Below are 26,817 nucleotides of genomic sequence, written 5' to 3' on the forward strand. Positions count from 1 at the left end.
TTGGGCTCGAGAGCGCTGGAGCTCACGAAGACAGCAGTGGGGCATATAAATCATGGCAATGCAGGTAGGTAATGTCAATGTTAGTTTGTTAGGAAAACTGTAGCATACTTGTTAATCTGGTATAGTAATGTTTCCTGCTTTCTCACAAGTTGCATGTTTGTTGCCGCTGTCGCAATTGTATGACGTCAAACACTACATATGCCAGTTGACACTTTCGTTGCCACAGCAACCCGTCAGATGAGTCAATAATGTGGCCCAGTCTGAACAGGCCCAATAGCGTACAGCACGAAGGCTATTTTTAGACCATGGCGTCGCCATCGTAATGCGGAAGTGGGTCAACATAGACACGCCAATCCATGGTTATTTATGCTTGTTTTCTCCGGTAATCTTTCAAAAAAAAAAAAAAGAACATGCCGAGTAAGCACTGCTGCTATGGAACTTGTAGAAACGATTTTAGACGTTACAACGTACAAAGGGTGTTTTCCTCATACGTTTCCCTAAACCCAAAACTCGAAGGAAAAAATGTGATGAATGGATCAACTTGCGCAGACCTCCAAAAGACCAGTTAAACGTCAGCAAGGTGAAGCCATTCATATTTCATATGCAGTAAGCATTTTTTTGGGGGCCATGGTCCTACAGAGGATTAATGGTAAATAGTGTTATACTTGTATAGCGCTTTTCCACCTTTCAAGGCGATCAAAGCGCTTTACACGCAGCATGTGGGGTTCAGTATCTTGCTCAAGCATACTTAGGCGAGTTCATCAGGGCAGAGAATCAAACCCACAACCTCTGGGTTGGGGGACAACTACTCTACCATTGAGCCATGCCATCCCCGACGAAGAGGTAGGCCATTTTGAGATTTTTTTAGCGTGGCGTTTTGCCATGCTGCTTCTGTATGACAATGAATGACCTAAACAAAATTTAAATGTTATCTGACTGCCACTGTTATTACCTTTTCTGTTGTAAAACAAACAACTTTAGTAAGGGGGAAGTGTAAATAAAGTATAGAATTAAGATTTGTTATTAATGAAAAAATTAAAAGTGTTCGTTGGCTGTCACTGAGTAGCATTTGCGATCGCTACACAAAAATAGCAATGTAAATTACCCCCAAAAACGGTCAGACTTAAGACAATCAGATGATATAATTTATAAGAAAGACAGGGCATATGGTGGTAAAGGATAGATTGTTGTAACAGGAGAATGTCATTGTCAGTGGCGTAAGGCAATGCACACAACAAAAAGCTGTCGATAAAAAAGCTACCTCTAGACATGGTCAGCTCCTTTTCAGCCCTCGACACTCAAGCCATCTCTTGAACTGAACATTTGTATGTTTTTTCACATCTTTACCAGTGAATTTGGCATATGAGACATCATTTTTGGACAGAATTGGTAAGTTTAGCATCTCGATCGTACACTATTTACATGTATCTAGCATGAGGGACAAACACAAGTTTGACCCCCCCCCTAGCAACAGTTGCTAACGCCATGAATATTAATGAGCAAAGGTGACCTGTTACGTGCGGTACGCTATTGAGAAGCACTGGGCTAAGGAATGGTGAAAATATTTTTTTTCCCTTCGATAAAATTAATCCTTAGCTCAGTAAACATCTCATTCCTACACTATTTCCATGCATTTACCTGGCAACAATTGCTAACGTCATGAATATTAATGAGCAAAAATGACGTGTTGCTTGCGCTACGCCATTCGGATTTGGACACCTGATAAAAAAAAAAATGGGAACAGCCAGCCCTAAAAATCGGATTTCAAGAGATTGGAATCAGATATGCCTGCAGTCTGAGCACAGCAAAAAAGTTCCTATTTGAGTTAGTGGTGTAAGCAGAATAATGCAACTTTTAAAATGTGTGTCTCCAAGAAAACTACAGTAAAGGATTCAAAGATTAAGTGGATAATAGATCACTGATTAATCCGGTGAATTAAAACTGATCAAATTCAAGCATGGTATATATATATTTTTTTTTCTCGTCTATCAACAGGTAAACTGTTTGATTGGACTACGAATTAAAACCAATCTGGCGTGTTATTTTGTGTTTCAGCAGCGGTTTTTATTAGAATAATAAACCATCTGGCAGGCTAATCCTTTTGTAAGCACGACACTTTGACAAGGTCCGAGGTTGATGGAGGAAAAATGCAGTATGTCTAGTTTGGCACAAACTGACTTTGGCTCGTGCATTAAATGTTTTTGATTAGGAAATGGCAAGCAAATGCAGCACATGGGGAGGTCGAGAGCGAGAGGTTGGCTTAGTCGATCCACTAGCCAGGGCAGATGAAACGTGCCAGGATTTTGAGCCAGAGTTGAAACTGGCTGGGAGAGGGGATTTACTCAGTCACGCGCATGCATGAACGACGGGGTTCTTTATCCAACGTCTCAGGAGGGTATTTTGTGATGTCACTGTGTCAAAGGTGAAGAGATGGAGAAGCAAAATAAAAAGGACGAAAGTGCAAGATTTAACACAAGCAGAGGTGGGTAGAGTAGCCAAAAATTTAACTCAAGTAAGAGTAGCGTTATTTCTAAATAATATTATTGAAGTAAAAAAAGTCATCCAAAAATTAGTAAGTAAAAAAGTATTTGTTGAAAAGAATACTCAAGTAATGAGTAACATTGTTAGTAAATGCTTACAATGTCTGATTTAAAATAATAATAATGTTATTTTCTTTTTTTTAGCACAACTGTATCTACAGTGCCTTGCAAAAGTATTCGGCCCCCTTGAATCTTGCAACCTTTCGCCACATTTCAGGCTTCAAACATAAAGATATGAAATTTAATTTTTTTGTCAAGAATCAACAATAAGTGGGACACAATCGTGAAGTGGAACAAAATTTATTGGATAATTCAAACTTTTTTAACAAATACAAAACTGAAAAGTGGGGCGTGCAATATTATTCGGCCCCTTTACTTTCAGTGCAGCAAACTCACTCCAGAAGTTCAGTTAGGATCTCTGAATGATCCAATGTTGTCCTAAATGACCGATGATGATAAAAAGAATCCACCTGTGTGTAATCAAGTCTCTGTATAAATGCACCTGCTCTGTGATAGTCTCAGGCTTCTGTTTAAAGTGCAGAGAGCATTATGAAAACCAAGGAACACACCAGGTAGGTCCGAGATACTGTTGTGGAGAAGTTTAAAGCCGGATTTGGATACAAAAAGATTTCCCAAGCTTTAAACATCTCAAGGAGCACTGTGCAAGCCATCATATTGAAATGGAAGGAGCATCAGACCACTGCAAATCTACCAAGACCCGGCCGTCCTTCCAAACTTTCTTCTCAAACAAGGAGAAAACTGATCAGAGATGCAGCCAAGAGGCCCGTGATCACTCTGGATGAACTGCAGAGATCTACAGCTGAGGTGGGAGAGTCTGTCCATAGGACAACAATCAGTTGTACACTGCACAAATCTGGCCTTTATGGAAGAGTGGCAAGAAGAAAGCCATTTCTCAAAGATATCCATAAAAAGTCTCGTTTAAAGTTTGCCACAAGCCACCTGGGAGACACACCAAACATGTGGAAGAAGGTGCTCTGGTCAGATGAAACCAAAATTGAACTTTTTGGCCACAATGCAAAACGATATGTTTGGCGTAAAAGCAACACAGCTCATCACCCTGAACACACCATCCCCACTGTCAAACATGGTGGTGGCAGCATCATGGTTTGGGCCTGCTTTTCTTCAGCAGGGACAGGGAAGATGGTTAAAATTGACGGGAAGATGGATGCAGCCAAATACAGGAACATTCTGGAAGAAAACCTGTTGGTATCTGCACAAGACCTGAGACTGGGACGGAGATTTATCTTCCAACAGGACAATGATCCAAAACATAAAGCCAAATGTACAATGAAATGGTTAAAAAATAAACGTATCCAGGTGTTAGAATGGCCAAGTCAAAGTCCAGACCTGAATCCAATCGAGAATCTGTGGAAAGAGCTGTAGACTGCTGTTCACAAACACTCTCCATCCAACCTCACTGAGCTCGAGCTGTTTTGCAAGGAAGAATGACATTGGGCAAGAATTTCAGTCTCTCGATGTGCAAAACTGATAGAAACATACCCCAAGCGACTTGCAGCTGTAATTGGAGCAAAAGGTGGCGCTACAAAGTATTAACGCAAGGGGGCCGAATAATATTGCACGCCCCACTTTTCAGTTTTTTATTTGTTAAAAAAGTTTAAATTATCCAATAAATTTTGTTCCACTTCACGATTGTGTCCCACTTGTTGTTGATTCTTGACAAAAAATTAAAATTTTATATCTTTATGTTTGAAGCCTAAAATGTGGCGAAAGGTTGCAAGGTTCAAGGGGTCCGAATACTTTTGCAAGGCACTATATATGAATTGTTGTTATTATACTATACTATAACCTATTACATGAACATATTAGGCCAAAAAGATGTCACAAAAATAATCAAATTCAGACCAGAACAAAATTATGAAACAGCACCCGTTCATAGAGCATGAGTGCCCTCTAGTAGAGAAAAAAAAACATTGTTACTTCTGATTGGTATAATGGAGTCATGTGGTTACTGTTGCGACATCTCATCAGTGACACAGACGACCACTGTCGGCATCTCGCAAAAATTAAGTCAATATTTACAATAAAGACGAAAAATGTAACGGCTGTTGTGTAGCCTAAAGTAGTGAAGTAAGAGTAGTGATTCTTTTCAGATCTACTCAAGTAAAAGTAAAAAGTATTGTGTGATACAACTACTCAAAGAATTATATTTTTTCTCAAAAAGTTAATCAATGTAACTTAGTAAATGTAACATGTTACTGTCCACCCCTGAACACTGAGTACAGATACTCAGCAATAGTAAAAGAAATGGCTCAGATACTTTCGACTGAGAAATACAATATAGATCACAATAGTTTTGTCTCACAGCATTGGTTTGTGGGAAGACAACACAAAATATCCGAAAGAAAGCAACATTCGGTCATTAATGCAGTGACCCACCATGAGAGAGGGTGACATAAAATGGCAGGGGAGGAGGTGTTGATATAGGGGGATGTGGTCAGAGGGGAATTTGTCCTAGATGCTTGTGATGTTCTTTATTCTTGGCAAAGGCCCAGTCACCATTCTATCATCAGGCCAGAAGGCTTTGAACCATAGGCTTTTGAGCATCGGGCTTCTGACACATGGCAGTGACAAAAGAGCAAGGCAAATAGTATGTCCCTTTGGTCATCATCAGAATTCAGCATGGTCATTCTTCTTTGCCAATTTAATTCCAGGATCTTAGCGATAATAACCCCCATCGTATGATAAGATTAATGCTCTCTATTTTTGTTTTTGTAGCACACACAGTAAGAAAATACACAAGAGTCACCATTCAGGATGCACTAACATTAGTGTTTTTGCCCCGATACCGATACCTGGCTGTGCAGTATCGGCCGATACCGATACCACCCCGTATATATATATATATATATATATATATATATATATATTTTTTTTTTTTTTCCCCAAAGAGCTACATAATTGGATGTGAAATCATTGCTATCAAGGCTTTGTCAGGCTGTTGCTTACCTATGAAAAATAGGAAAAAGACTAGTACAAAGTATAATACAAGCCCAAAAGTAAGAAAGTAAAAATAAGTTCATAATAATAAACTGAATGAACTGAGTAAACTTTTTTAAACCTCTCAAAGGCCAAACAGTGCAACTTTCATGAAATTATTGTCACATTCTGCTGCTGGTATATTGTGTTTTGTTGCTGGGCTGTTAGTGGGGGCGTTCCTGATGTCGCACCTGAATCCAATGCAGGCTCATCAACGCAACATTTAAGCACAGGTGAGCTCAGAGAAGGCTGCCGAGATATTTGCTTTGCTGATCGACATTTGACATCTTGCACTATAGTCTCGCTACATTTGCTTGTTACGCCCCTGCATTGGGTTTTTTCTGTTAGTGTGCTGCACTCGTTTGTAACCTTCACCCTGTGCAGGTATTTGAGTGTTTTTATTTTGGCTTTTTGGCTCGCTGCCTATCGTCTTAGTTAACCTGCGAGTTTGTAGTATTGAGCTCCGTCGACCTGCTGTCACGGACTCCTTTTGTTATTTCTACTATCCCGCGATCGCGTGTTATTTTTTGTTTGCAATCACTAAACCCTTGTACGTATCCCCCGCTTGTTGTCCGCTTCGAGGTCCAACCTTGTTTCCGCATTTGCGGACGCTAACAATTATAAGTAATATTAATTGACCACAGCATCCCGTCTCTCTATTAGCCTCCTTTTTTCGGGAGGGGGGGTGTGGTCCCTTATTTCTATTTCTGAAAGGTGGCAACCCTACTTTGGAAACAGTTCCCAAATTACTGCAGCATTTCTTTAAGTAAAAGACAAAGTAAGTTGATGTAGTGAACTGACCAGAGATTGTTGCACCGGTCCAGCGCTCTTGCAGGCTCAAACTCGTTGTGTTCGTTCACGTTTCGTCTTCAAATGTTTTATCAGGTTCGAGGTATTGAAACTGGCCGATTTAACTCCACATCTCGAAACTTTCAGGCCGCAAATCTTGCATGCAGCGATTGATTTTAATTGACGGGATTTCTATTTTGAAATATTTCCCGACCGCCGCCATGTCGGCACCGCCAAGCGGCCTTGTCATTGGTCAGGAGTGGCTATTGGCCCATTCTCATTGGACTGGAGCAGGCCAATAGCGATAGCTGTTTGGTATTCACGTGTCATCACACAACACAGAGACAGAGTGTAGTGAGCGCCAGGAGAAAAAAAAAAAGGCTGCGGTAAAATGTTATAATAATGGACCGGTAAATGGTATCGGCGCCGTCTTTGTTGGTACTCGCCGATACCGATACCACCGTTTCGGGCCGGATCGGCGCCCCCTGCCGATACTAGTATCGGTATCTTTAACTAAGATCACTTTTTTCAGACAGGTACAAGGACACATAGTCCATGTACCAGTACTTGGAAATGTTATTGTAATTGTGATGTAAATGTTTTAGTTCAATCAAATGTTGTTAAACAAATCATAAGATATAACACACTACACCACTCGACTTAGTGACATTTTAAATAGAGGTCGACTGATATGCGATTTTCTAATGCTGATGCTGGTACCGATATCTAAAAAAAACTTTTCAGCCAATTGCCAATATACAAAGCTGATTTTGTAAGCCGATATTTTGAGGCCACAATACTTTTTTTTTTAAAACCATGTAGAATTTGAGAAGCTTCAACAGCTTCAAATTTACAAAGATGACCTGACACTTATAGGTTTAATTCGGTCTACTGCTACCAAACCAAGGAACGCGGCACTTCTTTTTATAATTATACACACTCAGCAAGAACAGAACATTATTTTCAAATAATCAAACCCACCAGGACGTCACAACGACAAAACAAGTTAAAGAGGATGCTAATGCTAATGCTACTCTACGCCACAAGTTACATTTAAAGTGTAAGGATCACTCAATTTTAAAAGGCTAAAGCAACATTGCATATTCGCACATTCAAGATTTAAAAAAATCAATAACAATATTCACAAAATAGGAAAGCCTGAAGCTTCCTGTAGCAGGTTTTTTTTTTTTTTTTGTTAATCGACCGATGACCGTTGTTGAAAAAAATCGCCCCGATATATCGGTTAAACTGTAATTTTAATTTCCAACTGAAAGGTTCCAGCAGTGTTGCTCAAAATGGATAGATGAATGGATGTAATGCCCTATTAGTTCTCAAATTACAATCATTTCCATGCGCTTGTGTGTAAAGATTTGACACTATAGTAACAAACTGATTAATGATGCTTACTTAATTAACAAGCTCAAAGTTAAAACAAACAACCACATAAGAGTAAGCACACTATCAATTTTTGATGGAATTCAAAACATGCATTCAGTCATCAGCACAAAGTTCTGCTTAAATTACTTTTATGGAATTTAGTTCATATCATAAGATTTCCTGGGACAAATGAAAATGGTCACCGGCTGTAATTAACACAGAACATTTCCGATTAGGCAAGCATATTTTTTGAGAGACAGTGTGGTATGAGTACCACCAGTGGTACGTGGGCTCCCTCTGGTGGTACACAAAAGCCTGACTTTATTAGAACCTCAACAGTGCATTTATTACGCACAGTTAAGTTATATTCAGTTGTATTTCAAATTGTTTTTTTTGTTTTTTTTTTATTTAATTGTGACTCTTTTGGGCTTCCATATGTTTAAAATTCTTCCAAAATGAAAGGGTAGAAGGTTCTATAGAATGGTTCGGCAGGAAAAACATACACACAGTAAACATTTAGCCTTTTGGGGGCTACAATGGTCTTTTTGGTAATTAGGATCTTACCTAGCAGCTGCACTCCACGGGTCAGACCGTAAACATCAATTAGAGCCCAGAGTTGCTCGGTGGCTCGTACTCCACTGAAAAACAGCATGGGGCTTGACTCGTTTATGCGGTAGAAAACACGCCCCTTCTTGTCAACCCAAAAGGCGATAATGTTCCCCTCGTTAGCAAACTCCTCAGGTAGAGCCTTAGCCCAGAAGCCACTTTGAGACACCAGGTCTGGGCAGGCATACTTCGGCAAGTTGTCTGGGTGTATTCTGCATGGATCTTTGGAGGTGAATCCCAGACGCAAGGCTCCACTCCAACAACACTGCTTTTTAGTAATCTGAGGGGAAACGTGATTTGAGGTCAATGATTTTTAACAAAAGAGTGAATTAACAGATTGTGTCATTTACAAAGGCAATACAAGAAAATCATGTGTATAGTGCTTTTTTCAAACTTAAAGGCACTCAAAGTGGTTTGACATGTCTCTGGATGATGCTGCATCAGGAGCAACAGAATTTCACTCGAGGATAGTAATGTAACAGGTAAGACTGATTGATCGAGTTTGAACCGAAACAGACTTTTCTGGTTAAAACGATGTTTAAAACTTTCAAATCGGTATGTTCCGATTTTCAAAACCGCACCGTTTTCTCTAATCCACAGTAGATTCCTCTGCATTTCCGCTTCCTCCCACGAGAGCGCGCCGTCTTAAAACAAGAAGAACCACTGCCACTGGCGATTCTGTTCCTTTTGTCCAGGACACAAATTGCATAACGCCGTGTGTAAGTGTATTATATAATGATCTACTTAAAGTATTGTTGTATATATGGAAGGATTGCAGTGGATTGTCAAATAAAACATGCATCCTTGAAACGTTCACCACTTCCTCATTTACTTTGACTGGACACTTTCATGTACAACAGAACGACATTCATACAGCGCCACGTCTGGCGTAGTATATATTGCACTATAGCCTACCTAAAGTATGAAAGTATATGCGGGTGCGTCTGTCCCACTGTCTCGCTTTCCTGTCAAGATTGCTGCTACTAGATTACAGTAACTAAAAGCATACTATGATATTTTTTGTTTAAATACAATAACATATTTTGGCAAAATGTACAGGTCTACTGTACATTTAGAAATTGAATCTATATGCACATTGTTCATTGGCCCATTAATGTGTTTGACCTGACATATTTTGTAAAAATGAAGGCGCTCATAAAATTAAGGGATCATTCTGCATAGACATCCTAATATATTGACGGGACACGGGGTCGATTAATAGAGGGCCTATCTCCGTCAAAGCTGATCGAGTGGAAACACAGACAAAGAGCTTTTTACGTTGAAAATTCGTGTTTATATGCTTAAATCCCTGAATTCTTTTTAGCTATGGACGTAAAACCGTCTCGATTTTTTGTTAAAAGTAAAAAAAAAACGGGCAATTAGCATTTATTTTACGTAAATATGTCGAATGTGCTGCTAGTCTTTAAGCCACTGTGGCGGCGCCTTATCACCACAAAGAGCTTTTACGTTGAAAATTCTTGTGTATAAATGCCGAAATCCCTGAATTCTTAATAGATATGGACGTAAAACAGTCTCGATTCTTGGTTAAAAGCAAAAAATAAAAATAAAAAATGGGCAGTTAGCATTTATTTTTCGTAAATATGTCGAATGTGCTGCTAGTCTTTAAGCCACTGTGGCGGCGCCTTATCACCACAAAGAGCTTTTACGTTGAAAATTCTTGTGTATAAATGCCGAAATCCCTGAATTCTTAATAGATATGAACATAAAAGTCTCGATTCTTGGTTAAAAGCAAAAAACTGGGCAGTTAGCATTTATTTTACGTAAATATTACAAATTATGACGTCAATGCCGTACCGGTTAATTTCTCCCTTTGATTTTTTTCACAACGTTTCAAAATGCATGCATGGCACGAAAAATATAATAACTACCTTGAATCCTCGAACAAATCAATCCTGAGACAATCCTTCTTGTTTGTATGCGGTACAGCTTTCGTTCTTTTTCAACCTAAATCCAGCGTTGTATCGTTGCATGTGTTTGAGAATAAGTGTGACCGATTTTGACCGACTGAAGCGGAGTGTGGGAAGGCCCCCTATTTGAAGACGTGGAACAGTTCCTGGGCAATGTGTCCCGTCAATATCATTATGAAGTCTATGCATTACCTATCGTTGGTACTTAATTTAAATAGGAGCACGTTACTAATGAATAATTTGACGGGAGGATTGTCTTTTTGTGAACTTCTGTCAGTTAAGGCAATTAAAAGCTCATTGCAACAGCAGTCCTGGCTCCCGTCATTATTAATACACAATGCAGAAGAACACCACCAGTTACAGTAACATGGTCATGAGGGTAGGGGATCGAACTCACAACTCTTGTATTGTGAGACAACTACCCATACGCGACCACCAATCAAATAAATCAACAAAATGGCAAACAAACTTAACTTTAGTCAAACAGCATAATTGCCTTGCTGCATCATTCTGCCTAACTGATTTTTTCCTAAGACAATAAGAAACTTTCAAAAACCCTTTCTGTCTTCGTCATAAAAATATCAATGTGTTTGCATATTGTTTTTTCCGAAAATTTTATGAGTTAGGGATTTATGCTGTTAGGCCAGTGCTTCGCCATTATTTTCTGTTACGCTCCACCCAGGAAGACGTAAACATTTCACCACTCTCTACCACCACTGTAAATAGTATCATTTGTCTATAAAATTATTAATATTATAAGTACGGTACATCTCTGCATAACACTGTGTCATTTTTAATATTAAAGAAAACAAGAAATATAGATCAACTTACAATAAAGTATAAGTTTATTGATACTGTTTTGTTTGTAACAGAAGACTTAAAATGCATCAATTTGCCTGAATTGAAAAAAAAAGTCACATCCAAACTGTAAAAATACACTCGATACATTTTTTGAACATCTGATCCTGAAAATACAACTAAAATCAATAAATAATAATACATTTAAATTGATCAGCAACACTAACTCATGAGGACAATATGCCAAACAATTTGACCGAAAAAACAGAAAATAATAGAACAAAAACGACAGTGTCTTTGGACAGAAGGACTGTTTTTGTTTTTGCTGCAGGCAGTATCAGCTCCTTGGTAAGCCACCGTATATGATGCTAACAGTGCTCGCTAGTTTACTGATATAACACTGACAAAGCAGGACGATTGTTGGCAATATTCGGCATATTTTTACTGAAAAAAAAAATCGAGCCCCCTATCAATATCAGTGTTTCCCGTAGGATTTTTTGAAGCTGTGGTGGTGGGCTGCATCAGAGTCAGACACCCTCACCGTGTTGTGCCACGGCAATTTTTTTTTTTTTTGTTTTTGTTTTTTTTTCCCCAATAAAAACCATAACAAAGATATATTTGAAATATTTCATTAGCCAGGCTAATGTCGTAGCTCTCAGCTACGGTACATGTACATACGTAATATACGTCCTGATTACAGCTACGTTACTGTACGTAATAATACTACTTTTTTTCTCGTAGCAATAGTAAGACTTAGTACGACCCAGGGGTTGGCAACCCAAAATGTTGAAAGAGCCATATTTGACAAACTGACACAGTATGTCTGTAGCTGCAAAAAAATAAAAGCCTTGAATAAGCCTTGTAATGAAAGCAACACCAGCTGTATGTATCAATATGAGCTATATTAGCCAACTATCAAACTGACTAAGTTGGCTACATACAGTATACATAAATAGCCTTCATGATTAAATGTTTATTTTCCCTGCAGTGGATCCTATAGAGAATGACGCACCACATGAGTACTCTGTTGTACAATGCCACCTCAAGTTTAACTTCATTACAATATTAATGAATTGAAAGAATGTTTGTGTCATGTTTGTCCTACAGAAACCATATCAAAACAAAAAAATTATTTCCCTCCCTCATCTTTTTCCATTTTCAAAACTCTTTGAAAAAGTTCCAGGGAGCCACTAGGGCAGCGTTAAAGAGCCGCGGGTTGCAGACCCCCGTCGTAGTCCTTTTTCCTTTTATTTGGCCCTAAAACGTACTACATTACCACAACAATAATAGTCCTTCTGTTAAAGGACCTATTTCAAGGAGTAGGAGGGAAATTCTAAGCCGTGTAAAGAGTTTTACTAGTTTCGGTGAGAAGGTGAATAGTTTTTGTTGTTGTTCGTGAACTACATTTCCACACAAACGCACATCGAGGTACCATTAACTTAGCAAGGAGTCCGTGATTGCGTATATCCGTCCACTGAAACAGCCTGATAGCACAGATATATGTATGCATGTCCCTCGTTGTCGAAGTTAGCATGGTGACACTCTGAAATTAGAGCAAGGTTCTATTTTGGGCCCCACCTCTCGACGTAAATTCATTCAAACTTGGCCTTCTGTCCAAGACGGCCGTCCACCGCTCACTTTCGCCGAAAAGTCCGATTCAAACTACTGTAATGCCCCGGATATGGGGAAGAAGAAGAGGAGTCGGTATTGGCTCACCCAATTCATTGTGATAACAATAATAAAGAAAAACAATAACAAAATAACAGCGGCCTGCCGTGATATGCGACGGCTATCTCTTGCTATCTCCCATTCTTCCTACTCGCTTTTCCCTGCGTCACAGCTCCCTAGTCTGATCAACTCTTAAGGGCACCGCGCGTAGTTACTGACATTACAATACACAATGAATAGGTTGCCGCTGAACTCTTCACACTTGGCTGCCGCTAGTTTGAAGCGGCCTTAAAAAAAAGAAAAAAATACGAAAAAAATATAAACATCTCATTTGCGAGGCGTGGCGGCTTTCATTTTGGTGTGGAGGTGCGCCACAATCAAACCCTGAATGTGTTTGGGGTATAATGTCTTTAAGTGACGTTTTAATTGATTTGGCTTGCGTCTGTCTGCTGCAAACATTTTTAGACACAGTAAACCGACTGGTCTTTCTTTGTCTCCCACTGTATTAAAAGTCAAAGCCAAACACTATATACTCTTTGTCATATTTCCTCGTCTTAGCTCTTCATATCTCCAGTACTCTTTGCTGTGTGCTCTTGTTTGGTTCAAATATACTGAGGACACTCTAAAAATGAAAGCGCCACTGCCACCCACTGATATGATGTTTACCGTAATTACAATTTAATCTAGTACAGCAAACATGTATGTTCCCCGAGGTCACATGCTCCACCCTCGGCATTGCGCTGCACCCCCTATTTGAGAAGTACTGTATTTGGCTAACGTTAAATAATTACAGCTTCCAAATGATATGTTTAACAATTGTTATTTTGAACAATTACTTTTTTGTCCTCTCTTGCGTGTTGTTCACAATTGCTAAAATCACAATGTCATCTTCTATATTTCTATCAAATCATCAAAAGCAATCTTGGAAATTAATGTAGATTTAATATATTCCTGCGACCAATGTTTTTTCTTTAAAATTGTCTTCATTTTTAGAATATATATACCATAATTATGATCAAGTCAAGATTTGAATGAGTTGGCCTACCTTGAGACGAACTTGCTCATACAAGGCTATTGGCCTGTTGCTGAAAGTGATGGCATTGCAGAAACTACCCTGCCTTTTGACTATCTTCTGGGCAAGGTCCATGATAATTTGGGAACCCTTAGCATTTGGGTGGAAGAGAAGTGGGCTGACTGGAAGCAGACCACCAACACTGCCACACTGGATAGGCAGGCATCTCTTAGGTTTGTGGTGACAGCGGTGGGATGTAGATGGGAAGGGGCCACCAAGGGAGTCTGAAAGTAAAAGAAAAAACATTCAGATTATATCACAAAATTTACGTTGCACATATTTACAAAAAAACATTTGATCCCACTTTTCATATCAAGAACACCTTGTTTAAACTTGGAACAGCAACGCACCTGATGACCACATCGGTTTTAATTTTCATTAATTCATTTCATTTTCTCCTGTTTATCAGAGATTATCTTGCGGGTGCAACAGGTTCAGCAAGGAAGCCCAAACTTCCCTCTCCCACTCCCCAGCCACTTCATCCAGCTCTTCCAGGGGTATCCCAAGGCGTTCCCAAGCCAACCGCGAGACGGTTTCCCCAGCGTGTTCTGGGTCAGCCCCGCAGTCTCCTCCTAGTGGAACATGCGTAGAACGCCTCACCAAGAAGGTGTCTGGGAGGCATTTTAATCAGATGCCCAAGCCACCTCATCTGGCTCCTCTCGATTCAGTGGAGCAGCAGCTCTACTTCAATCCCCTCCCATACCATTGAGCTTCTCACCCCATCTCTATGCAAATATGAAATTTGTCATATTCTCGGAGTGTTACCATGTAAACTGCCCTTAAGGGAGAGCCTGGACACCCTGCGGAGGAAACTTTCGGCTCGAATCCTTCATCACCACGATCAACTGTTACAAAGCATGTATCACTGCAGACGCTTTACCGATCCACTTATCGATCTCCCAATTTTAACATATTAATGAAGGTCCCCATCCGATTCCGTGATCGGAAATTGGGCCGATCGCGCCATTTTTCAGAGGATAGGAATAGGTGAAAAGGGTTTTTAATTAAAAAATATATACAGTATATATGTTTTTCTGCTTCATGCTCTTACAACCTTTCACTCTCCTCCCACTGCTTTTCTTGGTCACCAGTGTCACTGGCGTTTGGTACTTAAGGTTAACGATGATTAGCAGGTTTGTCGCTTTTATCTGGCGATTGAAGGCTCGGTAGCTCTACGATCGAAAGCACAAATGTGGTAATCATCGTTTAGTCAATCTTTGTGAATTTTACATGAATTATATGAATGTTATGGAGAGTGATGAGTATGGCGTTAAAGGTGATGCAATGACAAATATGGGTATGCCGACATATTGTGCTGGCGCACCTTAAGAAAAAAGTTAGGTGCAACCACTGCAAACACTGCAAAAAGTAAGTGTGGAGCCTTCGCAATATAGTATATCCCAATGTTATTTTTTTCCAATATCGTTCAGGCATAATGTATGTATCTTTTTTTAACCTTTTGAGGACTAAAAAGTAACGAAATAAACAATGCATGGCATACAATGGCATTGTCAAAAGATACAAAAATATATACGTTTTCCGCAACACTCCTGGAAAAAACAGAAGAGGAAGTACTGTAAAAAAGTACAGTACTACAACGTTTGCAACTTTTGTTCAAATAAAAACAAAAATATATTTTTTTTTTCGGCATCGGATCGGGACTTGGTGTCCGTAAATTCTTAAAATCAGTTGAGTTGGACTTGGTTGCAAAAATATGCCATCAGGACATCCTAATAGAGTGGTACCTCAACATACGATCCTTTAGACATCGGACAAAAAATTTGACTCGTCATTTGTTTTGACGTATGACAACATGCTCGAAATACGACGATTTATGACAGCGCAGCAAGTTCACTGTTTTCCTGCAAGACGGACGCACAGCGAATTTTCTTGTGAGAGAAATCAACATGGGCCCCAAGAAGGTTAGGGCAGCTGGTTAAAAAAGGAAAATGGTGACACTTACCATTGAAATTAAGAAAATGAAAGAAACATGAGGGTGGTGTGTGTGAGTGAACTGGCTAGACAACACCCCCAACTGTCTACCTACACACCCACTGTCTCCTCCCTCCAACCACCAGTAAGTTAAGGTGACAATAAATACGCTTTTGTTATTTATTTTTTAATAATTTGTTTTACATGTGTCTTGTTTAAAGCATTTGTTAAATTATACAGAAAACGGCTCACCATATCCACATGCACCCACCGTGTAATTGCTGTTAGCAATTGTACCTGCTGTATTTATTAGGGATTTAGCGTAGGTTTTTGGGTTGTGGATTGAATGAATCGAATTATAATGTATTCTGATTGGAAAATCCCCCTCGACATACGACCATTTTAACTTACAAACCAGGTCCTGGAACGAATTCAATTCTTATGGAGATGTACGACTGCAATAATCAAATTATTTTCTCTGATTAAAATAAAAATACAAATAAAAGTAACTTTGTGTCATTACTATATAACCGTATATGGTACAGTGTATTGATATAAATATAAAATTCAGACAATTTGAAGTGAATGTTTCCCATAAAGATATACAGTATTTGAAAGTCTTGGCGGTATGTGCTGCTTACCATCTAGCCCAGCTCATCAAGGAATTATGGAGCCTCTGGGGATAATGCTTGTTAAGTAGCCTTAATGGCACATTATGCTTTTTTTTTTTTTTTTTTTTTTTAAATTTTATTTCTTTTTTTTTTTTTTTAATACAGTTAAGCTCCAGTCAGGTATTTTAAGGAAACATCATTTTTATTATGGCAAGAAAAAGAAACAGAAAAATAAATATTAACAAGTGCCTCTCATAGTAATTGTAACGGAACAAAGTATGGATACTGGAAAACGAAGGAACTGGTATCTGCAAATAACAAAACGGTTGGAAATTAATAACATTCAATTCAAAGTAAACTATTGACTTAAATTACTGATACATTGACATTACTTAGTATGCAAAGCTTATCATTGGACTTCAACAGATCCTACATAGATAATGTGTGTGTTGAATGTTAAACCGCTGAATGTAGCAGTGACAGATGTTAGATGTAACCCGATGACCATTGCCTGGCACTCTTACGTTTTCTTTTATTGCCAGTTTCTTGTCTTATTTGTATTTATTTTGATAATGACTCTTGCACTATTTCATCCAGCACCGGTATCCACTAAAAGCCTTGACGTGGACTTTTGTCTTAACCACAGCCACAGGAGAGCAATTGAATATGGGGCACATGGTCCAAGGCAAATTGAGCTGAATAGATTACAGAGTTCTAAAGAGGCGCAGCTGCTATGTGTGAATACATGTTCCTTAGCAACCCTTTGTATCTAGAGGTCTTATGCTGCATACTACAGCAATCGGATCCAGTCAAAACATGCCTTTTGTTTTTCAGGACACAAACAATTTGTGTTTATTTTCCTTTCAAAACTTTATTTCTACATCACTATTCGTACATACTGTATTTATGTACCGTATTTTCTGCACTATAGAGCGCGTTGGAGTATACGGTGGACTTTCAATGAATGGCCTATTTTAAAACTTTTCATATATAGGGTGCATCACATTATAAGTCGCAGTTGTAGTATTAGTCGTAATAGTAGTAGTTGGGGTTGCGTTATACACCCACTAGATGGTTCTGCGCTAAAGGGAATGTCATGCCGAGATTAAGCAAAATTCATCCATATATACTGTAAGGCGCATCGGATTATAAGGCGCACCGTCTGCTTTTTAGAAAACTGAAGGCTTTTAGGTGTGGCTTATAGTGCAAAAAATACGGTACTTAAATAGAGAAGGGCAGTAAAAAAATATTGCAGACAAATCATTTAACTATCAGGTACCTCGTGAGGAAAAGCGGCATGGAAAATGGATGGATGGATGGTATTGAACTTTTTCCAGAAATGTTCATATTCTGAATTCATGTAAAGGCTTCTTTGAGGGTTTTGTTTAAGCATTTAATATTGTTTGTGTCATCCATCAAAAAAAGTAGTTACTGGATGAAAATTGCATGAAAATTATCATTTCTGGCATTTAAAAGGGAACCTCAAATCTTTTTTGAAAGCTTGCAAATTGTCAAACTAACTACAGGTCGACCGATATGAAATTTTCAAATGCCCATGCCGATATATAAAAATTCTGGCGATTACCTATATCCAAAATCGCTTCTGTAAACCGATATTTGAAGCCGACATATATTGTATATTTTTTAAAGCACATAGATTATGAAGGGCAACACTTATCTTTATGATTATACACACTCAGAAAGAACCGTACATTATTTAAAAAAAAAAAATCAACCCACCAGGATGTCACGACGAGAGGTAAGCAGATGAGTTTAAGAGGATGCTTGCCAAGCTAAAGCTAATGCGAATGCTACATTAATGCAACGAGTTACATTGAGAGTCTAAAGATCACTCAGTACACACCTTAAAAGGCTAAAGCAACATTGCATATTCTCTCGTGCAAATCTTACAATATTTACGAAACAGGCAAGCCTGAAGCTTCCTGTAGAACCCTGCCTTCCAGCGTCCTTCCTGGGTCCTACCATCAGTCAGCGGTGGCCACAGTTGCCCTCTCAGATATCTGATCAAAATCCTTTTTTATCAGCTTACTCTTTTTGTTTCTCTGCCGATGGACGACGTTGGAAAAAAAAGTCCATACATCGGCCTAATATATCGGCTGGCCGATATATCGGTCGCCCTCTAATAACAAACATCAGGTCAATGGACTTGTAAAGAGTGAAGCTCTCAAGGTCATCTAACAAATGTTGGAACTGGAAAATAAATAAGTGAAATTAAAAATCTATTAAAAATACTTCATAATATGTCTATTTCTAGATGTGCAAGATAAAAAGTATAACGTTAACGATGAGTAATATTAATTCCCTTATCTCTGGCATAGACTTATTTTAATAATAATATTGATGGGACACATTCCCCATACACTGCGCCACACCTTCAAGTAGGGGGCCGTCCCACACTCCACTTCAGTTGATCGAAGTCGGTCGCAGTTATTCTCAAACACATGCAGAGATCCAACGCCGGATTTAGGTTAAAAAAGTATGAAAGCTGTAGCGCATACAAACAGGAAGGATAGTATCAGGAGCGATTTGTTCGAGGATTCAAGGTAATTATTATATTTTTCGTATCATGTATGCATTTTGAAACGTTGTGAAAAAAATCATTGGGAGAAATTAACCGCTACGGCATTGGCATCATAATTCGCAATTTTTACGTAAAATAAATGCTAACTGCCCGTTTTTTTTGCTTTTAACCAAGAATCGAGACTGTTTTAGGTTCATATCTATAAAAAAAAATCAGGGATTTAAACATTTATTCACAATAATTTTCAACGTAAAAAGCTATCTGTGGTGATAAGGCGGCGCCACGGTGGCTTAAAGACTAGCAGCACATTCGACATATTTACGTATAGTAATTGCTAACTGCCTGGTTCTTTGGTCTTTTAACAAATAATCAAGACTGTTTACGTCCATATCTATAAAGAATTCAAGGATTTACGCATTTATTCACAATAATTTTCAACGCAAAAAGCTCTTTGTGTTTCCACTCTGGTCAGCTTTGACGGAGATAGGCCCCGTATTAATCAAACCCCATGCCCCGTCAATATACTATGAAGTCTATGTCTCTGGCATCGCACATGATGATGTAACTTCCTGTTTCGTTGACAGTATGGAAAACAGCTGATGTAAATGCACAATAATAACTTGATACGCACAGTCGATCCTTGTGTAATACACACTATGTTGCAGAAGTAGGGCTCATAATTCCATAACCAATACTGTAAATGTAGTTATGGTGAACCCTCCCACTGTACCGAGTCAGTTCATGTCTTTTCCGGTCCTATTCCCACTCAGTTAACACCAGATGGGCAAAACATATGGACATGCATATATAAAAATATTTTGACTGGTTAATGCAAAACTACATACATTAAAATTTAGGACTTTTTGGAGAGAAAAAAATTAACCGTATTGACCATTGCAGGCCAGTATGCATTGGCGCCATTTTAGGCTCCAGGTCAAGCCTAATGAGGACTGTCATTTATTGAATCTGGGTGGGTGGATGTTCATCCATTCATCATCCACGGATGGATATTGAGCTGGCACATTTGTGTTACAATATATATGTGCTTTTGTGCGCTGCTTTTTGATCAACTACTTCAGAGTAACTTAAATAATTCACACCATAATGATAGGAAAGGGAAAGGTGAGTTAGTGGAGGTGAAGCATGCCCAATGTTACCAAGAGCTGTGCTATAGGTCTCCTGCTGTTCCTGGATTCTCACTTGGATTACACAAAAATAATCAATAAGTAATACATTCTCTGTGCTACACAATAAATCACAATGTAACCCAATGATGCTTTCTGTTGCACTACAGAATAGCTGGTAGGTGGGGAGGCATAATAACATGAAGCCATTTTCTGGTTGGGGTTAATTACTTGTATGTGGGTGCTGCCATAAATTTATACAAAGGTTTTCAACGAGCCTGTGCTATGTTTGAATGTGAATTGATGTATATACTGTACTTGTTGCCTGTGGTGTGATATTTTCCTTACATATTGATAAAATGCACATGTTGCTTATGAACATGCTGGCCAAAGGCAGATGCCACATTAAGACAGTGACACATGCTCTACACAGTGCCATCTGACTTTGAGACATATGTTTTTGTCACACCCCAGGCAACTGCATGCATGCTAAGTTCCGTATTCCTTGCTCTTGCTCACATGCTGTACATGCATAGAAACTGAGGGTGGAAAAGGAATTTAACAATATCCTAGGCATATCCCATTACCTTGTGTTTGTTTGTTTGCTTGCTTATTTGACCTAGGTAAAGGGCATATTCAAATTTGTCGATTTTTAATGGAAATAACAGACTCAGTAACTGGTCCATTTTTTTAAATCGAAAGAAGTGCAGCTCCTACACACTGGCAGATACAATTACAATATGTAACTGATTCAGGTTACGTTCACACCACAGGTCAGTTCTTTTTTCTTTATCCATATTCGACACATATTTGATGTTCATGAAGTATGAACATTCCATTTCTGAACTTTTCAAATCCGACCAGGATTATATATATTTATATATAAAATATTGTAATATAGTATTGCAATTACAGCTCTTAAATGTGTTACTTTGAGATATCTGGGTCTAAAAAATAAAATTCAAAACATTTTTTCACAAATTGGAACATAAGTATAATGTTAGGTTAAAATAAATAAAACAAATAATAATAACTGAAATATTATTTTCTAGCCCATGTGTATGACACGTATCATGTGTACATTATATACACACTCTGATTCTCAACACAGACAGTTGTCAGAGAGAAAAAAAAAAAGTTTTACCACCGCTACACACACTAAACACGATGGCGATAACTCTCATAGCTGGTGGGAAACGTTCATGACAGTGTTTACTAACCATTAATTTATGTATAAATGCAAAATCATATTGGAGGTATTGCCTCCTCGGCAGCCACTCGGCAAACATTTTTTACATGTCAGTTGGCCCTGCTGCTCTAAGCCGCAGCCCTCTGTAACCTTTCTGTAGCCGAAGTATTCCCATACCAGCGATTTTGTTTTCTTCGATGGGCGAAAAAGTTCAGTCACTTGGCTAGATATGTCATGTTGGTTTAGCCTTTAAAGGGCTGTGCTGGGTGATCATCACACACTAAACTAACTTTTAGCGTTGGCATAGCTTTCGCGCTAGCATTAGCATTTAGCGCGGTGGCTCCGTGTTTTCTTAAACATTTGGAAAACATTTTATATACAGTTCGTGGCATCCAGGTGAGTTTAATTAATTGCAAATAATGTGCTGTTTTCCTGCTGAGTGTGTCTTATCATCATGAAAATGGTGATGTCCTGGTAGACGCTACAAGTTATGTGCTAGTCTGTCACGTTCATTCGAAATTGTTGGAAACATTTTATTTATTTATTCATGGACTAAAACTTTTGAAGTTTATAGACAAAAACACTTTGAGAATTGTCGACTAAAACTAGATGAAATTTGAGTTTCGGTTGACTAAAACTAGACGAGACACATTTTAAATTGACTAAACTATGACTAAGACTAATAAGCATTTTCGTTCAAAAGACTAAGAGTAAGACGTAAATTAAAATGGCTGCCAAAAACAACACTGATACAAGCCTATTCGCTATTCCTGGTCTGGGTCTGTTTGTATCCATATTTATTGGGTCGCCGTTTCATAACAATGTTCTTCTTTGTTTGTACATGCGCTCTTAGTGCCCAAATACACCAGATGCATGATCGTTCCGGTTCCAGTCCGGCTCAATGTTGACTGTGTGCCACGCAGTAAGTCAAAAACAGGCATATCATACCGGCTGCGCACGGCTGCGGTCCGCCAACTCCGTTACCTCGTGAGCGCTCGCGTGATCGTCTTGAATAGACCACCAGGTCGAAACTTGTGTCTATTCTCTTTCGTACTTTTCCCCCTCGACTCTGTATACAAACCGACATTGTGTGTGCGCCGGGCACGACAATTTCTGCAGTGGGACCACTTCCAGATACGCTGCTTTCTTTTTTTCGCTCAAAGTTGTCAGCACGACGTGTGTTTGATATCATTGCCAGAAAAACACACATAATAGGACACCTTGCAGCTTCGCTTTTAATGCTGTCCTTATAATAACGATCTGCTGCATCGTATATCACTTTGTGACTTTCCACCTCATGATGAAACGTTCTTCGTCCATGTTCGCTGGTGTTTAAACCGTGAATAAGCAACTGGGCTGTTACGTCCAGGCCCAGCTCCGCCCATTTTGTCGGATGCGTGTCCGGCAAAAATAGAAAATAGCCTATGCCATCCGGCGGGATGCGGCACGACGGAGATGGTCCGCAGTCAATCCGGAGCACTGACGCGGCCGGTATACGTTGAACAATAGGATATAATGGGAACGGATCGGCTCCGGCGCTATTTTTTACCGGAGTCGGACCGGAACCGCAACGATCATGCATCTGGTGTATTTGGGCCCTTAGTCGCTTGCAGAAGTACTACCTGCTCTACACTTCCTGTGCCAAAATAAAAGCATTCATCACAGAACGAAAGTCAACATTATAATTAAATACACATTTTGCCAAAGGGTAGAACAGTCATATGAATAAAATAAAGCAAAAAATAAGATGTTGTGAGGTACAATAAGGTAATGTTTGTGTCACAAAATAAAAAATGACTAGAGACAAAATGGCGGACAAGACTCCGACGTCGTAAAGTCGAAATCACGTATGTCGGGTGCATCGTAACCCAGGGACTACCTGTATTGTCATATTCCTGATGAATGCAATAAATTGATGCATAACTAATTTTGAAAACTCAAGCAAAATTGCTTATGTAATTATTGGAAATGCAAAAAAATCACTTCAATCTAAAGTGAAGACAATTTTTTAGCAAGAAACCAGCTAATAGAGGAAGAAAATCTACTTTAGCGTGTCATATGAAATGTGACCAACGGATCTGGCCCTCATGTTGTGAGTTAGCTTGATACCTGTGTTACTGCTGAACACAAATATTATAGCCAAATCAAAAGGAACCAGCATTCATTCATTTCAAACACAGGACTCAAGTTACATTCTGCTAGACAAAAACCTCAAAACTGTGTTTACACTATAATCAAGTAGCTAGGCACTCACACAAGACACAGCATTTTACTCAGGTGCTTGACCTTGATCCCGGTGAGGAGCTATATCTTCTCCGTCTTAGCATGTCCTTTCACTAATTGGATTATGTTGAGGCTTTAATTAGAATAACCAGGTGGTGTAAACGTATACAACCTGAGACTTTATCACAGCTCATTAGAATAGAGATGTTTTTGTCACAATAATTATTTAGGAACTTGGAACATTGTTAGAATATTGGTGATGACCCATATCTTCTATTAATAGCTTTATGGTGAAGAATTAAAGAGGAGATGAGGAATAGGAAGTTCTATATTTATTGCAAAACCAATTATGAACACTCCTGATTTTTGACATGGCATTTTGGCCTACATAGAGTTCTACATTGACATTTAAATCACTAATACATTTTTTGGGGGGGGAGTGATCCCTAAAATAGACATTCTGTCACACGCAACTTGAGAAACTATTCATTTTTGAAAATAAAAAACAAAAAAAACTACTGCTTCTACGCCCACCTAGTGTTTTGCATTTGGTTCAATCTTCACAGGAAAGGTAGCCCTGGATAACGTCATTCTGTACAACAAATCAATACATTGACGTCTCTAAGCACAACAGCTCTTTCATTATTAATGAAGAGAAACCACAACCCATCACAAGGCATGGGGAAACACCACAACTTCCCCGTTTCCCTACAAGGTAAACAGTTTATGGTAAAAAATCCCCTCCAATGTAGTCATTCATGACAGTCATGAATCGGGAGCCCCATTTTAGCATTATGATCGCAATAGTATCTACCTGCCAACACCCTTGTAATACTGTTTTGTATAATAACACGTTATCATAACGGACATGAAACACCGAATTCTTACCGTACAAAGCATTTCGCGTTATCTGCCCACCCATTTCTGTTGCCTCCGAGCAGCTTATCGCCACCGTTTATTATTACACTGATGCTCTCGTCGCAAGGCCGGGCGCTCGTGACATGATTCCATCAAAAGGTAGCCAGCCGATCGCCTCCCTCTCTTGAACAGATGCAAAGACTGTGAAGAGAGAGCGACCCACACCTCCTTTCTGTGAGCGAACAGCGAAGCCTTACGTCAGTGACGACAACATCCCTCATTCAACGAGATCTTTCTCCGCCTAGAATCGCACTCTGTCACGCGTATTTACATAAAAGGTGGAGACTCCAGCTTTTAACACTGTCATGGCCGCATCCGTCACGCCTGTACTACCACACGTGTAGTGAGAAGACGTGGTCGTCATGACGAGCAAAGTGTCAGTACTTTGCGTTCCTAATGCTCTGTTTTTCATTGGGCTTTATAACGTGTATTGCTGATTTGGGTATAGACATTAGAATCTGTGTGTGAGTTAGTGAATCAATTTTCAAATTAATGCTTGAATTATGATTAAAAGGATAGGCGGAATTTGACTTTTGGGGCGCGGGGGGGGGGGGGGGGGGGGTGCTAACATGTTGATGACCCGAAAACGCAGTGTCAGCAGTAAAATTAACTTACAAGAAAATTTTTTAAATAATAAGTTGACAATGAGTGTTTGTTTCCCATCATTCTTGAGGGGAATTCTAAATCAGACTGCTTAGGCAATACTTTTCGCCAAAATCGTCATCCATTGAATTTGGTACGCCCTCCGGTGTCGTGCCAATGTAGTTACCCCAGTCAAAAATTGTATCCCCTGGGTGGAGCCATATGGAGGTAGATTTGTGTCTTTATTATTCAATCAAAAAAAAGAAGTTGCTTGAATAAAAATGTATATTTTCAACCAAAAAAAGTCGCTTATATATATATATATATATATATATCAGGGGTCGCCTTAACCGAATATTTTCCGTCGTTGACCGTTTTTTTAAAACGGTGACGGAAAAAACTGAAGTCCATCGTCATTTTGACAGGTTGCAATTCACACCCCAGACCACAGGGTGGCGAGTGAGCATATTAATTAGCTATTGTCTCTCTTGATGCATGACGTCCTTGGCCTTACTCTGAAAAATGTCACGGCAACTGAGTGTCCGAAGTTTCTTCAAAAAGCCCCAAAACGACGATGGTGTTGATAAAAGAGGTGAAAAAAGAGGGACTGCACAAGCGGGCACGCAATTCAAGTCCAGGCGCACCAGGAGGAAAGTGTGAGACTGCGTTCAGGCCACAGCAGGTGAACTGTTAATTTCATTGTTCCATATGTAGCCTAGCTACTAGGGCCACAGTCAGCTGTTTTTGCCAGTGCGGAGAGAAAGTTACATATTCATCTGATTGATGTGTGATGGCATGGTGTGGATTCTCTGTTGAGCTTGTTCGGACAGAATATTAATTTAAAATGAATGAAAACTAAATACTATTGAATATGTTGAAGCGGTATGCAATGTTAAGAGTCTTAGCTCGAATTGCTGTGTCCAGCCGCTGTAGCTCTGCTGCTCTCTGTGAACTCCCTATTCAAGCCGGAACGCGCGCGGCTCATAAGTGTCTGTCACGTGACTGTGTCGTAGCCGGTAACGCGCTCGGCCAAATGGACACACAAGTACGGAAGGTGAATTATGCCAAACAAAGGGTCACCACAATGTCATTATCATCATTTTAAAAATGTTTCGGTACGTAGTAGTCGTTTCGGAACGAACGCGTACCGAACGAGTTTCTGACGTAATATAACCCTTACTTTTCGAAGCTGTGAGTCGATCGGGTTACAGTTTCTTTGTGTGGATTATATTTACTCCGTCTTCTCTACTATAATGAGGATCAAAACGGTAGGACAGTATAAAGAAATGTCAACGGCGCGACAATGTGGCCGCCGCAAGAATGCAGTGAAACGCGGGCGTTAAAGTCAATCAGCCAATGCACACCAGTCGCCGTGCAGTGCGGCCGCGTGTTAGATGCGTCCCAGAAGCGGCTCAACGCGACGCACGCGAAAAGAACGGCAGAGTTTATTAGTTGACGCGAGACGCGGCCCTCCTGCGTTAATACTTCTGGCTAGGATCGGGCTGGAAGTCACTCGTGTAATAATACGGTGGATCCGGTCGATTTTCAAACTAATATGCAATCGTAACCTACTTTTTGAGTCCATCAGATCTGTTGAGTGGTAGATCGGGGCACAGTTGACCTGTCTTTGTTGATTTACTGCTGTCTTCTCTGCTTTAATAATAACCAACACGGCCCCGTGTTCGATACAAAACCCTCCTACCACAACAAGACAAGTAGGAACTAATATTCACATAGGAAATAAAGTTATACAATATAAAATATACAATATAAATGAATACTACATCACATTTGTAAAATATAAACACATAATAAAATAGCCCATTTAAATAAAATAAATTGAAATGAGCTAAAACACCTGTAATTAAATAATAAGAATAATACACACATCCTGCTTACA

General features: G+C 39.3%; 1 protein-coding gene and 1 long non-coding RNA gene across 3 annotated transcripts in view; one reads left to right on the top strand and one right to left on the bottom strand.

Annotated features, from left to right (window-relative positions):
- Positions 1-26,605, bottom strand: part of neurl1aa (neuralized E3 ubiquitin protein ligase 1Aa) — a 44,690-nt gene extending 18,085 nt beyond the window's left edge. The window contains exons 1-3 of one of the 2 annotated variants that reach the window (XM_057843358.1): positions 26,490-26,605; positions 13,770-14,020; positions 8,289-8,610 (exon numbers count right to left, since the gene is read on the bottom strand). In XM_057843358.1, coding sequence (XP_057699341.1) covers positions 8,289-8,610; positions 13,770-14,020; positions 26,490-26,502 — 586 coding nt within the window. In that variant the 5' untranslated portion in view covers positions 26,503-26,605. Of the gene's footprint in view, positions 1-8,288; positions 8,611-13,769; positions 14,021-24,305; positions 24,551-26,489 lie in introns of those variants that run through there. The other variant, XM_057843357.1, reaches the window with a different exon arrangement.
- LOC130920268 (uncharacterized) lies at positions 8,097-9,124 on the top strand. Its single transcript, XR_009064129.1, has 3 exons — positions 8,097-8,632; positions 8,731-8,812; positions 8,931-9,124. It is a non-coding gene; the product is annotated as an uncharacterized LOC130920268 (long non-coding RNA).
- Positions 26,606-26,817: the final 212 nt, after the last annotated feature.

Source organism: Corythoichthys intestinalis, chromosome 8 (assembly GCF_030265065.1).
Source record: "Corythoichthys intestinalis isolate RoL2023-P3 chromosome 8, ASM3026506v1, whole genome shotgun sequence".
In the NCBI taxonomy this organism is placed as follows: Eukaryota; Metazoa; Chordata; class Actinopteri; order Syngnathiformes; family Syngnathidae; genus Corythoichthys; species Corythoichthys intestinalis.